General features: G+C 34.6%; 1 protein-coding gene across 2 annotated transcripts in view; it reads right to left on the reverse strand.

Annotated features, from left to right (window-relative positions):
* ASCC3 (activating signal cointegrator 1 complex subunit 3) overlaps positions 1–14552 on the reverse strand; it is a 257776-nt gene that overhangs the window by 89763 nt on the left and 153461 nt on the right. For both annotated transcript variants that reach the window (XM_042016301.1, XM_042016302.1), the window contains exons 15-18: positions 11267–11458; positions 10717–10941; positions 4369–4488; positions 210–374 (exon numbers count right to left, since the gene is read on the reverse strand). In XM_042016301.1, the coding sequence (XP_041872235.1) occupies positions 210–374; positions 4369–4488; positions 10717–10941; positions 11267–11458 (702 nt within the window). The remainder of the gene's footprint in view (positions 1–209; positions 375–4368; positions 4489–10716; positions 10942–11266; positions 11459–14552) is intronic.

Below are 14552 nucleotides of genomic sequence, written 5' to 3' on the forward strand. Positions count from 1 at the left end.
CTATAGAAATTTCAAATCTCACTTCACACCAAGTCTAATTTTTCAGTATTGCTTGATATTTTCCTATTTCCTCTCCCCCCATTTCGGTAAATATGATTTGAAAATGCAGTGAACAAATCAGATATATATTCTGTAATATCTTACAACTATACTAGGTATACATTAAAAAAGAAGGAAAAAACCTCCAGAAACAGAACATCATCTTTTACCTCTATAGTATTGTATTTAATATAGTAGTGGCTGGCAGTTCTGCCTAAATCTGTTGAAGAAAAAAAGCCAGTTCGTTCCTCAAAGCGGATCATGCGGGCTTTGTCCAGTTTTCTGCCAACTTCAATTACCAACTGTTCTCTGTGCTTTTCTAGACTTGGATCCATCTAGACATGAAACACACACATTTATTTCCATAAAAGAAGTGTTAAATAAATATTTTTCTTGAGATAACCCAGTCACACAAAGTCAAAAATCTGATAAAAGGAAGGTACAGTTAATAAGTCATGATTTTCTTGAGATCTCATTAATAACTGTTATATTGACATTATTTACCAAATATTTACCAAACCTGTATGTACAGGACAAAATAATCAGAGTAAAATTTCTTTTAGAATTATTTGAGACAATGTAGACCAACATTACTTATGAAACAGCAGCATGATTATGATATAAATTTACATTGAAATTTTTGAAAGATGTTTTAATGATAAAATATTCTTTAAATTATCATTACTGTATCACTTCACAAAACATGTCATCTTATGGCATCTTCTGTTTATGAAAATGGCTGAAGATATACCTTCCTGTGTAGTTGACATGAGGATGGCTTCAATTCTATCCATAATAGATCAAACTTCAAATTGAATGGCTTAAATGTTTACTAGCAAAAAACTTTAAAATCCCCCGAAGGGATTGGTATGGGAAGCTTTGGTATGTTAGTTGGGATATTCTAATTACTGAGTTACAGATGTACAGAAACATTCATGTTAAAAGCACACCAAGGAGCTTCCTGTGCCCAACACCACGTCTATTCATATCAAAGTGCAGGAACTTGGACATTTGTTCAACTAAAAATGCACGTTATCTCCTTAGTACATAAAAGGCTGGGCAAAACTCCCATCTGAGTGGGACTTCTGTATAATTGGGTGTTTCCACATCAGGCACCTGGGATGGGTGAAAAGGGGTTCAGTTATGTTAACCCTCTGGTATATGTGGACCTGAGATACGGCTCTAATTAGACAAGCAATAATTAGTTGATAAGACTAAAACACTGTTCTAGTCCACAGGCAGTATTCTTATTTCAGGGCTCGTGTATAGCTCAGATTTTCTACAGAATAAGCTATTCCAGCCCTCCTGGTAAATCTGTGACAGAGATACATGACCAAGACAGCAAAAAGGAGCAGGATTAGAGAACCGTTATGCCTTGGTTTGCTCCGGTTTTCCCTGGGCCAGGATTCAGTTTCACCTTTGTGCAGAAGTACATCATCTCACAGCTGCAGACAAACGTAGTCATCTCCACAAAGCAGCTGCAAAACTAGATCCTAATATTCCATGTTTGCCAGTTACCCTGAAGCTGTTTCTCCTTAGTTATGGCTTGCCTTAGTTTCAAGTCAAAAGCTAACATGGCAAAGGTCTAGACTTCTTTTCTCAATAGTAAGTCATGCGTTGAGGTCAGATTTCAGAGCAGAGTTGGTCAAAAAAAGAGTGATCTAGATGCCAGATGTTCAACATTTCTTAAAACTATTGTGGGGGAAAAATTAAAAAAAATATCAAAATGATTCCTTATTCCTTTGGCAGTCCAAAGTACCTGCCAATCTTTTTGCCTTACATAAAAGCTAAAGCTGTGGCAGCAGACTAACATTTTTTACAAAGTTTTAACTTTAAAGGAAAGGTCACCAACTTGAAAAAGCTATGAAACAATATTTGAGTCTAGAGAATCCATGGTTAGCACCCTTCCTGTTGAACTTGCATAATTAGAAATCCCCAGCATAAAATCCAGCCTAGAACAGCTTTAAGCCATACTCTTAAAATGAGCCTTGGCATGTCTACAGAAAGAAACTGAGCAGGTCCGGAGTATGCATATGGAAATCTAAGAACACATGATAAAGTACATTACTATTCATGATAAAGTACAATATTATCCACACCGTTTTCTCTAACTTACTGAGAGAAATGTTGGGCACAAGCTCCTCTAACTTTTATATCCAAACATAAATTTTATGGTGATAAAAACTCTGAACTGTGGGAACACCAAAGAGTGGAACAAAAAAGAGGAGAAAATAGACAAAGGACTTTATTTAATCCAGGCACCTTTCCTTTGGAACCCCAGAAGTATGAGAAAATGCCTGTAATTCATATTACAGGCTTCACTAATACAACATTTGCATTTGCCGCACTTTTTCCTTCCACTCTTTGTTTCCTCTTGCTCCTCATCATTAATTTTGGCCCTTTTCACAAATCAGTGAGAAGCATTATTGGCATATCTGGCAGACAACTTGAAAAATCACAAATCAAAGCAGCGGACCTGCAGTAGCCTACTTGTGGGGGTAGCCCAGAAAGATCCTGGAGACAACACGTGGGGTACCAAAGATGTGCATCCTATTGTGTGGACGCCCTAAGGTGATTACTGGATGTAGTGAGTACCAGTGGAAAGGGAATGGAGAATGAATTTGCATTACCTCAGTCCCATCAAACAGCTAGGAAGTGTGATCCATGATGGATATAGGGATTCTGAATGGATAACACTGATCGTCAGTCAAAACAGAGATAGAAATTGGCACACTGCAACATTACTAAAATACAGTAATTATAGGTACCAATTATGAAAATTGGATACCTATACCTAGAGTGGTCTAATTGACCAAATCTTTGTTTATATCTGCATCTGGCACTACAGCATCCATATACTACCTAGCACACATTACCTTTGACATTTAAAATTGGTTTATCTAGAAAATAAGGAGATTTGCATTGGTTTTGCTCCTAAATGAATGGGTAACACTTCACATTGATATAATTTTGTTACTGCCTTAACTCAAAAATATGAATGCCTAGTATAAGCCCATCAAATCAAAACAGGTAGAAAGAAGGTTAGTGAAGAATATAGTAAGTGCTGGCAATCTCCACTATCTCAGCAGCTAAATAAAAACACTAGACCAGGAGGAAGGGGAGAAACTCCAGTTCATTATTTTTAGAATTTATAAAAAGTATTTCTGTTAGTGTTTTATTGCTTTTTTCACCCCTTATTATCACCAGGGTTACTTTTCTTTTAATCTAGAATTTGATAGTGAAACAAAAAAAGGAACTTATATTAATGGGACAACATCGTTCTTCTCACTAGCAAATCAATTTTTGCTTCTCATTTATCTATTACTTTGGGTTACATACTGTTATAGTAACACATGGTAATGTACTATGCAGCTTTTATAGAAAAGAAATTTGAGACGACCAGAGGTCTAAAGGTGTCTGTAGAAGCTTCCTTAAATAGAAGAACACCTATTTTCAATGGAGTTTCCACCATCAGAGACAAAAAATATCAAAAATCTATCTCCTGACATATACCTGTACATGTCACCATGACCTAGCAAACTGCTGCTCGCAATATCAAAATAAATTACAAAGTCACAAAACAGATTCTTGCCATGAAATAAACTGCAGTTACCATACAGCTGGGAGTCTGGCCTGCATTAGGCTCAATTAACCATGTCTGACTATGTTGACATTAAATGCTTGTAAACAGCTGTACAAAGAAAAAGGTAACGATATTTAGATAATCTGCAAACTATTCATCTTCCTAAAAATTACAGATAATGGAAAAAATGTGGGAAAAAACCCCTTATGTAAATGTGCTCTGATTCATATCACTGCATGGAACACTTGTAAATAAACAAAAAAATTTCCAAATACATTAATTAAAAAATCGTATAATTAATAAATCATATGAAAGAAAATATCACCCAATTAAAAATGTTATTTTATAGTTTACGAGATGTTATGCCATGAAACATTCTAAAACAAAAGTTGACAAGCGTGAGGGGGAATCAAGCAAATCAAAAATGCTTTCTTTTATCATTTATATCTAGTCTACAGAACTGAAACACTGAAAACAAACCAAGTTAAAGTAACTGTGTGATAAGAATGAATGGTGTCTGCTGGAGCATAACTTGACCAGTTAAAACGTATTTTTATGTGAACAGAAGGGGCCTCATAATTCAGTGTTAAAAACACTCTGCTACAGAAAATATCTTCCTTTTTCTAAGCACTTTAAAAGAATTGCTGATGTCAGGTTAAGTAGAAATAGCAAATATTTATCTTCACATCAGGGAAGGATTAGAGACCCAGGACAGGTTACAGATTTTTTTAAAATGCATTTTATACCTGATAAGCTTTGTGACTGATGCCATATACTAATGGATTTGCTCTCATCCGTACATAAAGATAAGTGTAACTTATCCACTTTACTGCTTCTTCCACATTAGTTACTGTACCAAGAGCAATCTGGAAACAGGAGAAGAGACAAAATTAAGTATATATGTTAGAGCTGTACATAAGTATTTGGCTGAAAACACAAGGAATTCAGAATATTAGCAGAAGATTAAAGAAAGGGTTGGGATATTTCCAACTTAAATAATTTTGAAATAATCCTAAAACAATAACTTGAACAATTTATGCATCTTTATCTTGTGAACATCTAATAACATGGGTTTCTTTGACACAATATTATAGATACAGTGACCATAAACAATCTTTCCTACACCGCTTATGATTTTTAAAATTAAAAGATAATATTGAGCAAGATTGTTATAAAAATAAAAAAGACAAAACAAAATAATTCTGTAGTGGATATGGCCAAGGTAATTTAAAGAAGAGTACTTGAAAAGAAAAGAATCTACATTTAAAAGATTAATTTCATCATGCCAGTGTGAAAGCACAATCAAGTCCTAAACAAAATGATACCAAGAATCTTTAGGATTTTTCTTCCTCATACTTGGCAATCTCTTTATACACAGTCTTTATAGTTTTCTCCTTTTGTAGCTGCAAGTCAAACATACAGGTACCTGCTACATTTTTGTTGAATCAAAATATAACAAAATTGAACAGGTAATATTCACATATATATGTAAACATGTTTATTTATATTTCAAGGCTAAATCAGGTATACCAAATCACTTTTTTTACTAAGTGACTTTTTTTTTTTTAAATTCAATACTTTTACCACCAAACTTTTAACCACACACACATTTTTACTCGATAGCTTCAGGTCTATTTTGTATTGGTTACATTCATGAGAAACATTTTACCGCTTAATTCCACTTAACCTGATTTTACCAGAAGAATTTAATATTTCCTGGATGTCCCATGAACAAACCTTTTTTGCTTGTTGCTGGTTGTTAAAACAAGCGTAAGTCCCTCTTACCAAAGTTTTGTGATCCATTACTGCATTTTTTAAGCTATTTTTGTTTTATTGGTGTTTGGATTTCACATAAATGTTCCACGTGACTTGGCGGAAATAATAAAAAAAAAGCCTATAGAACTAAGTGAGTACATATGCATGTTCAGACTGAAACATGTAGACCTTAATAACAATATTGACATTATTTTTCAAATAACATAAATATCTGGTAAAAAATAAAAATGAAGGCCAAAATTGCCTTAAGTTAACTTAAATCCAGCAAAACCTTGTTAATATCAATGTCTAATAGCATGGAGTAACCCCAAGCTTTGTTTTACACATTTTTCAAGTGATATTTTGTTCTTCAAAAGCATAAGGAGGTTGGGGAAGTCCCATTTTTCAAAGTATATAGCTACATAATGCACTGAAGTAGCTACAAAAGCATCCAGCTCTTCACAGACTACTACTGGGAAAACATGGAATAGAACCCACAGGTTACTATTACTTGATTTGTACACAGGTTATTTTGAGCATTTGGTTTCTTTCCATGACTCAAATATCTTTCAGTGCACAACTTGAAATAGCTTAGCAACATAGTCCTATAGCAGCATATTCAACAACCACTTTCACAATCATGAAAACATAATATTCTTGTTACTGAGGACCATGAAGTCTGACAAAAAACAAAACAAAACACCCCTCACTTTTTCTTTGCCCCATTTGTTCAAATATCTGACTCTACTACTATTCTATTCTAATTAATTATTTTAAGAAGTTAAAAGCGAAACTGAAGGAAAACAGCAATTGTGAAATACAGTTGGGTTTCAGATACAGTACTGAAATCTAATACTGCACTTTTGTTCTTCCCCCAACTTCAATAATTATCATGCAGTCAAATAAACCAGAGTAATATCTAAATATTTGCTGCCATCTAGTGTTCAAGTAAAGTTCTTACGGATGGAAAATTTATCTTTCATTAAAACAGTATGAATGATCCAAGTTTCCAGCATTTCCTCAACTGTGTAGTAGGCACTTAGTTACAGATGGAATAATCGAGGAGTAGAAATATTTACTATGTTGACATTGTATTGTCCAATTGCACCAGTTGTCATAAAACACTTTTGATTTTTCACAGTTCAAATGCAAACAACGGTGTTTTCTCACTCACAGAACGCAGTTTTGAGTACTATATTTACCCAACTCACTATGTAAGCTTAAATTACAGAAATAATCAGCATCACACAGTTTTAGCTAATTTTGCAGTGACTGATGTTGCCATCACTGAGCGATGTGCTTAGGTGCTTAGTTGCATTTATTGTCGTTTGTTTTCTTTTTGCCTTTTTTTTTCACAAATGCTATCCCACAAATTTCATCTAGTCAAATGATATTTCAGAGGATGCGGTAAAAAGTGTAAGCAGGTACAAGTAGCATGGCTTTTGGGGGGCAGGTTTTGAGAAATGAGTTTTTCTTTGTGATATTTCTATACAGATTAGAAAGCAGCATAAAAATATTACTGATAATAGCTACTGAACTTATTGTATAGCATAATACATTCTTTTTTACATGTGTGCCTTTGTTACAAACATAATGTCTGTTATTGTTGTATAAGTGAGTCAGATTACACAAAGAAAAAGTTCTATATATGAATCAAATATTTGTTGTTATGGTAAGAGAGCAAGGAACCTTTCTTACAACCTAATAAGCACTTTTCTGTTTGCTTTGGAAACCAGTGGATTTTAAATTACTATTTCAGCACCATAAGACTATGGTCTTATTCCTCTAAAGCTTTTGAAATAATTTCTTAATGCTACTAGAATTGTCCAAAATCAGACAGAATCTCCTGTGCTTTGCCCCATACCCAGATCACCCATTCAGTCACCCACCTCCTGAGTTAATTTTTTTTAGGAAGGGCTCTGAAGGAATTTTTCATCTCTTCTGAGAACCCTTTCTTTCAAGACAAAAGATTAAGAGGTTTGTCCAGAATAAAAAAGTCACCACATTTTACATTCCTGTCTTCAGAGGAAAATCGTAAGCACATGCAAGTAAAGGCAAACATCCTGGGGAAGGTATACCTACTGTCCAGCACTGCAAATCATTTCCTAAGCTCTCTGGGGAAAGGAGTTGTCCCAGCAACAAGCTGGAGTCCAGCTGTGGTTGTCAGGGAGGGCTCTATCAGGTGGAAACCATTAGGGAAGGAATGGTGACCTGCATCGTATGAGCTATTGATGATAGTTCCCAGATAAGTTAAAGTTTATGGTCTAATTAAACCACATCCCCTGCATCTTATCTTTCTTCCTGTATTTCCAGAAAATACAGCTGTAGGTGTTTTCTGTTTGCCAGCTGGTCTACTGCCCCAGAACTTGCTCCTCTCAACTACGTACCCTAACCAGCTGTTTATTTTATTGCTTTTTGCATTCTATTATGCCCACTGGCAGAATTTCAGCAAAAAAAGGAAAAGGGCATCTCCATGCCTATGTTGATCATCACTGATCATTTACTATTCTGCTAATTTTTAGGAGAAAAAAACCCACAAAACCAACCCAAAACTCAAATCTGCAGGAGAGAATTCACAGTGGACATTCAAAGTCTTAATTTTGGTGTCAGCTCAATGAAGTTGGGTATATTTCAGGTTTTCCCACTTGGAGCTCTTCTAAGAACAAAAGCACTGGAGCATCAAGATCAGCTGTCTCTGAAGTTAGGCAACAGCAAGTGCTGAAGGGCAAAATGCGGCAATGAGGAACAAGCATCATATAAATTTCTTGCAAATTCTCAAACTATTGCATCTCAAGGTCTTTAGTTAAAGGTATTGGCTTTGCACTTGGTATCTTTAAATGTATTTTTATTCCATTTTTGGACAGTTTTTTATGTACTTTTCTGTTTAGAAACAGCTCCCTGCAGAGAGTTCCACAGTCTAACCACCTAACTGACATCTTTTTGTTTTCTAAACCTGCCACTGGCTCATCTCAGCCAAAACACCCTGATTCTTGTCCCAGGAGAGATGCAATCTTTTGTCATATTACCTCATTTATTACTTCACAAAACTCTGTCACATAATCTTGATTTGCCTTTGTTCTCTCCTGAAGCATACAGAAAAGCTGGTGTGTTCCTTTCACAGAAGCTGATTTATTCCCTTGCCCATCCTATCTGAAAATTTTCTGCTTCTAGAAAATTAATTTTTACATGGAGATTAGAAAAAACTGCAATTTTTTTGCACTATTGCCCAAATTTTCTCTCCTGCACCACATAAGTCTATGTACAAAATTCAAGGCTCAGGATTCCCCTTAGCAATCATGTGGCTAGGATTATATGCTATATTACCCCAAATATCTGAATCATTCTTACCATCTACCTATTGCTGCCAAGAGACCTGGTCTAGATAAAGGCAATTTCATATTCTTCTGGAAACATGAAGTCTTCCTATACTTCCAACTGCTGCCCTCATTTTATTAGCCCTTCTTTCAGCTACTGGTGTGTCCATAATAAATTAAGAATTTAAACAATTCAGCAGTGCTTCTGGCCTTTAATTTGTTTCTCTTTACAACTAGAGAATAAGCATTTGGATTTCCTGAATGACTTGTAATAAAAGCAGATTTTGCTCCAACAATATGCTGTTTTATTATACATCAGTGCAGATTTCCTGGTGCTAACAATGGGCTCTGTTATGGAGAAGATGACAGTGGTCATCAACATACTGTCTGGTTTCTGGAAAAAATCAGTCAAAACCCATGTATTTCGTATCCATACAGTGCTTTGTTACTACCAAAAGGGCAGAAGATGCCTAAAACTGAATGTGCTTCCTAAGATTATCTACTCATCCAGATGATGGCATTTGTTTTAAAACGCACTTTTTTTCCACAATGCTGGAGCCTATTGGAATATTCATCTCCAGATAAATGCAACAATTTCTCCTAAACCACCTGTATCCTCAGAGGATTCCCCTAACTTAGATCAAATCAGCATACACAGAAGTTTAGACTGACTCCAAATAAAAGGAAATTATAAAGTTACTTTCCAAAAAACACTGACACAATAGCTCCTTATCAGTGCTCATAGTATTGATTATCTGTAATCTGGCAGGTACTAATTTTTCCTGCATGTTATGACAGAAGACTAAGTAATATCACATATGTTGCTTTCATGCCCTTGCTACACTATCGTACTCCATTGCTATTTCTACTAACAATCATTTATCACAGTGATTAACAAAATTCTGACTGCATCTTCAGCTTATGTAACCGTACCATGGTTATGGAATCTAGGATAATTTTAAAGCCATGAGTACACTGTTCTTTTCAGATAACTCCTATTACAGAAAATCAGAAAAAAAGACTAACTTTCTAATATTTAAAAAAAGTAGAAAAATCCTCTGCTGTGAAGGAAAGTCTACCCAACCCTTGTTTCATGAAAATCAGAAAAAAAGACTAACTTTCTAATATTTAAAAAAAGTAGAAAAATCCTCTGCTGTGAAGGAATGTCTACCCAACCCTTGTTTCATGTATCTCAAAAAAAAGAACAAAGCTCTTCTACGAAAGCTGGCTGGATTCTACCCTTGTGAAAAGGCACATGGTATCCCAGATCACTCTCTCCTGACTTATTGTGGTGCTGAACAATAACCACAGGTAATCCTGGCCTATACAACCAACTTTAGGATATAAATTTTTACTGCTAACACGTAAGTTGCAATTTTAAATAACTGAGCATCCATCCAGTTCCACTTAGAGAATATTCAGAAGTGTCTATCTCTAGGATCATTAAGTGCTATCAGAAGGAAATGGTTGAGAGCAATCTTTAAAAGCCTATTCTTAATAGACCAAATAAACTACAAATCTTTCAAAGTGATAAGCAGTTTTATGTCACTGGACATTTCAGTTTAGCTGACCTGCTTGACTTCAACTGAAAAAATGTCCAGTGCCTTTGAAAAAAAAGTTCAAGCCAAGTCCATTATTCTCCCTGTATTGCAGTCAAACATGTGAATTTGTTTATCTACAGAAAGACAGGCTTTAATTTTTTTGTGGATTTTAGTTTTCAGTTATGCAGAACACTTACTAAATTCTAAAAAAACCTCTTCTGATTCAAAGGTAAATGCTGCATTGCTACAGTTTTATCTTAATGGTATTTTGACCCTCCATCCTACTTTGAATACCTACTACCTTTAGTAAAGGACTCCCATTTTCACATATGTAGCAGTTCACTTAAACATACACACCTACACACTAACATTAATAAAATATGTACAATGAAAATTTTATTAAGTGCGACAATATTGCATTCTTGTTTCAAATAATGTCAATCCTTTAAAGTTTGCTATTTTCTCTAAACAAATCAAAGGTTACCTCTGCATTTAAGTTGTCTGCAAGGCTTTCAAGAAACTGGCTTTCAATTGGGTTCTGCTGTGTAAGAAGAGTCAGGTAATGACTGAGTTTATCATGAGTTGTAATAATGATGCCTTCTCCGAATTTGTCAAACTGAGGCCGTCCAGCTCGACCAAATATCTGCATGACATCTAAAATTCCAAGGTCAACAAAGGAGCCTCTTTTTGCAGCATATATTTGTGTTCCCTGGTTGAGGAAAAGTTAATAAAAATTAACATAAATACACATGAATATAATCCTGATGAGCTGAATACTGAAATTAGGCAAATACAGCATGATTTCAGAAGTGTACTTTAACTAATCCTTTCATAATCTTTGATATATTTAAATCTTTACTATACAAACTAGACTCCCACTGGAGAGAATCAGTTTAATGAGATATAAATAACATTTCAAGTCAATCAGGTATTTCCCCTCCAGGCCAGAAACTCACAAGAGATCTTGCTATCTATACTTCTTCACAGGTTTCTTCTAAGACAGATAACTGCTTGCAGAGTAGGGAAGCTCTTACCTTAATAACAACAGCATGAGCAGGCAGATTGACACCCCAAGCGAGTGTAGCTGTACAAACCAAGACTTTGATATGTCCATTAGAAAACAAGTTCTCAACCAAACTTCTGTCTTGCCGCAGCATTCCAGCATGATGAATACTAAATCCATCTGGAAACAGCTCACGTAACTGCTTATTTCTGGATCTCTGTACCTAGAATGGACAAGAATAATAATTAAATTCACTTCTAATTACAGAACAAGAAGTGTGTTAAAAAAAAAAAAACAGGAAAAGATTTGAATATTATTATGAACCATAAGAAAGAAACTTTTCTATTAATGTCAGACTTTTCATCAATGACAGTTTGCGATGGTTTTCTATAAATTAATTTTTCTATACTTATTGTCCAAAGAATACACTTAATTGTTTAACAGATTGTAAGAAGCTCAATCTTTGTACAAAAGTATAGTTTCACCTAAACGGAGATTCAAGTTAACCAACAGTGAGTAACACTGGAACTGAGAATGCACTTATCACTGTTCCTTAAAAGCAACTCTTTCAGATTGTGTAGGCAGCCTGGACAGGCTTGAGGCAGCAAGACACACACTATACTTTACACCAAGGAGGGGATACCCTTCCCCACCACCAGCCATTGCATTGGTGCAGCACAGCCTGAATCAATAAATTCATAACATTGAATCAAACATCTCATCTACCCCTCATTTTTCCTTTCCTGTACACAGGAAGCAGGGATCTCGGTCTGCAAAACCTCCAGCCTCTTGCAGGGTATGAGGGTCTGTGAGCATTATTTTTGGGTGCTGGCTTTATCATGCTTCATCTAGACTGAACACTGACTGTAAGTTGTGAAAAACTAATATACTTCCCCAATTTGCCACAAACACTTCTGATTTTCTGCCTGTCTCTTCCACATTCCTACCTGCTGCACTAACTGCCTTCCAAAATCAATTGCTGCTAAATATGACACCAAAAGGGTTGTGGTAATGATGGCTCTAATCTTTCTCTAAACCAGATTTCTTTATCTTTGTCTGTGGAGAATCTCTATTTTTTCATAAACCACACAAAGGTTAAGTAGTATTTGACACTCACTGTATTTTTAGCCTTTCATATTATAGTGAATTAATTCTAGATAAAATTAGATTATTATTGTTGTTATTGTTGATGTTGTTATATCTTCACATTTACCATTTCCTGACACACAGCCAACCAAAATTTGGTTTATGGGATACAGAGTGGGTAAAGCAAAGCAAAACATGGTTCACAGCACTGGCAAACTGCCAAACATGAACAATAAATCTCTGCAAACACAGAAATAAATAGGGAGATGGGAATGCAATTATAAAGGAGGACATGAAAAGAAAAATATTGTAGGAAAACCACATTTCTCACTTTCTCAATTATCCAGCTTCTCAATATCTGATCTTTCCTGCTTTAGTAGTAATTATTTACTATTCGTTTAAAGGAAATCAAACTCAGCTTTTAAACGACACATGACTTTTTGCCAAATTTAATTAACTGCTGTAGTGCTGAAAAATGAATAAATAATAAATTGATAAAGTGGCCCTGCAGTCCATGAAGCTTATTCTTCATGAACTAACAAATGGAAAGAAATATTTCATAAAGAGCACAGATGCACCAAGACTTGCATTTATTGATTATCAACAACAAAATTCACAGAAGGTTATGGAAAATTCACTTCAGCTGCATATCTGAGAATAATTGTGACACAGAAATTTGGATGGATCTTGATTACACCTGGAACTTGGTGTAAGCATTTAATGATGAATTAGCTTTTTTCTTAAATAAGTGATTACACAACCATCAAAAAATTCACTTTTTTTAGTAGAACTTTTTGTACGGATCACATGCCTATTTTATGTGCTTTCAAAAAGCACAATTGTTCAATATAAAAGCCATTACACTTTAAATATTATAGTCTTAGCTAAAAAAGCAGAATCTTGCTCTCAAATCCTCACAATTTAAAAATTGCATACCTATGTAACTTGATTGCTTATGTTGTTTAATGTTTTGAAAGACAGGGCAATATACCAATGGAAAACCAATAGTAAAATTGTTAATATATATAGAAGAAAACTATTTATTTATGGTTTTAGAAAGTACAATTTCATCAATTTAAGAGAAAGGAACTTGTGAATATAATAAAAAGAAAGAGGAAGGAGAAAGGTTTGTGCCAGAAAATGTATTAAGATATGGCAATGATAGTCTGACTATAAATCAAGTAATTACAAGCTTAAGCTTAATCAACTTAAATTGTTTAAAAATATGTAGGTACACCTACATGTATCCATCTCATTGCATTTAGAAAGAATAAAAACATAGTTCTAAGATCTACCACACATTCTAAAACATCTTTGAAGTATTTAATATGTCCAGAATTCATTTACTGAATCTGTTCATTTATTGAATCTATGGAGTGCTAGACTTCTTACAAAGATAATAGGTTAGAAATATATGAAATAATTTTTTTTCCAAGACAGAAGATGATGAACTTTTTTAAATGAAAAAAAATCACAGCTCACTTTTGACATAGGAAAAAATCAAATGCTGAGAAAATAAAATTGCTAGTTATTCTGGGTGATTCTATTAACTGCACAGAAATGGAATTAATTTTCTTCCCATAAATTTGTGTTCACTTTAGATTACAAAGACACAAGGCAAGTTAGTTCAAGAACAATGACATAATCTAATTTTATAAAGTCCACTTGAGAAAATAAAATAAAAAGCCAATTCCCATGTGTCAGTGATGCCTTGAAAGATTGCTCACACAGCGTATCATTTAATGGCAGCATATCTGCTTTTAAACAAACCTTTTACACTCTTGCAACAATGAAGTGCATGGCTGTCGTATTTAACCTGGATTTTAATGGTTGCAAAGACAACAAAATCAACAACTACTAAACAAAGGAAGTGAAACTATAAAAACTTATATCGCTTCCACCTTGTTCTATTACAGAATAAAACTAAAAGGTTTTGCTTAAAATTTATACAAAATGTTACTAAGTGCCTCAGGTGTATGGAGAAGTTGTGATTATGAGGTGTAGCACTGGTCTCCTGATTAGAATTGATTTTCTTTCCCCTCCCTTATTGCTCAAGAGGGCTGAAGATTTATGACCTTTGCTTACATGTGTGTGTGCATCTAAAACAGTATGTGTTAAATAAATTCCCAGTTTAGCTTGCTGCCACCTATATTTCTCCTTTAAACGTCTTGAATTTCATGCAATTCTTGATTAAGACACATTAAAAATGTCGCAATTAGTCATAGAAAAAT

Source organism: Corvus kubaryi, unplaced genomic scaffold, assembly GCF_017639235.1.
Source record: "Corvus kubaryi isolate FWS band 111438036 unplaced genomic scaffold, C.kubaryi_AGA036_p1.0 split3-73, whole genome shotgun sequence".
Lineage (NCBI taxonomy): Eukaryota > Metazoa > Chordata > Aves > Passeriformes > Corvidae > Corvus > Corvus kubaryi.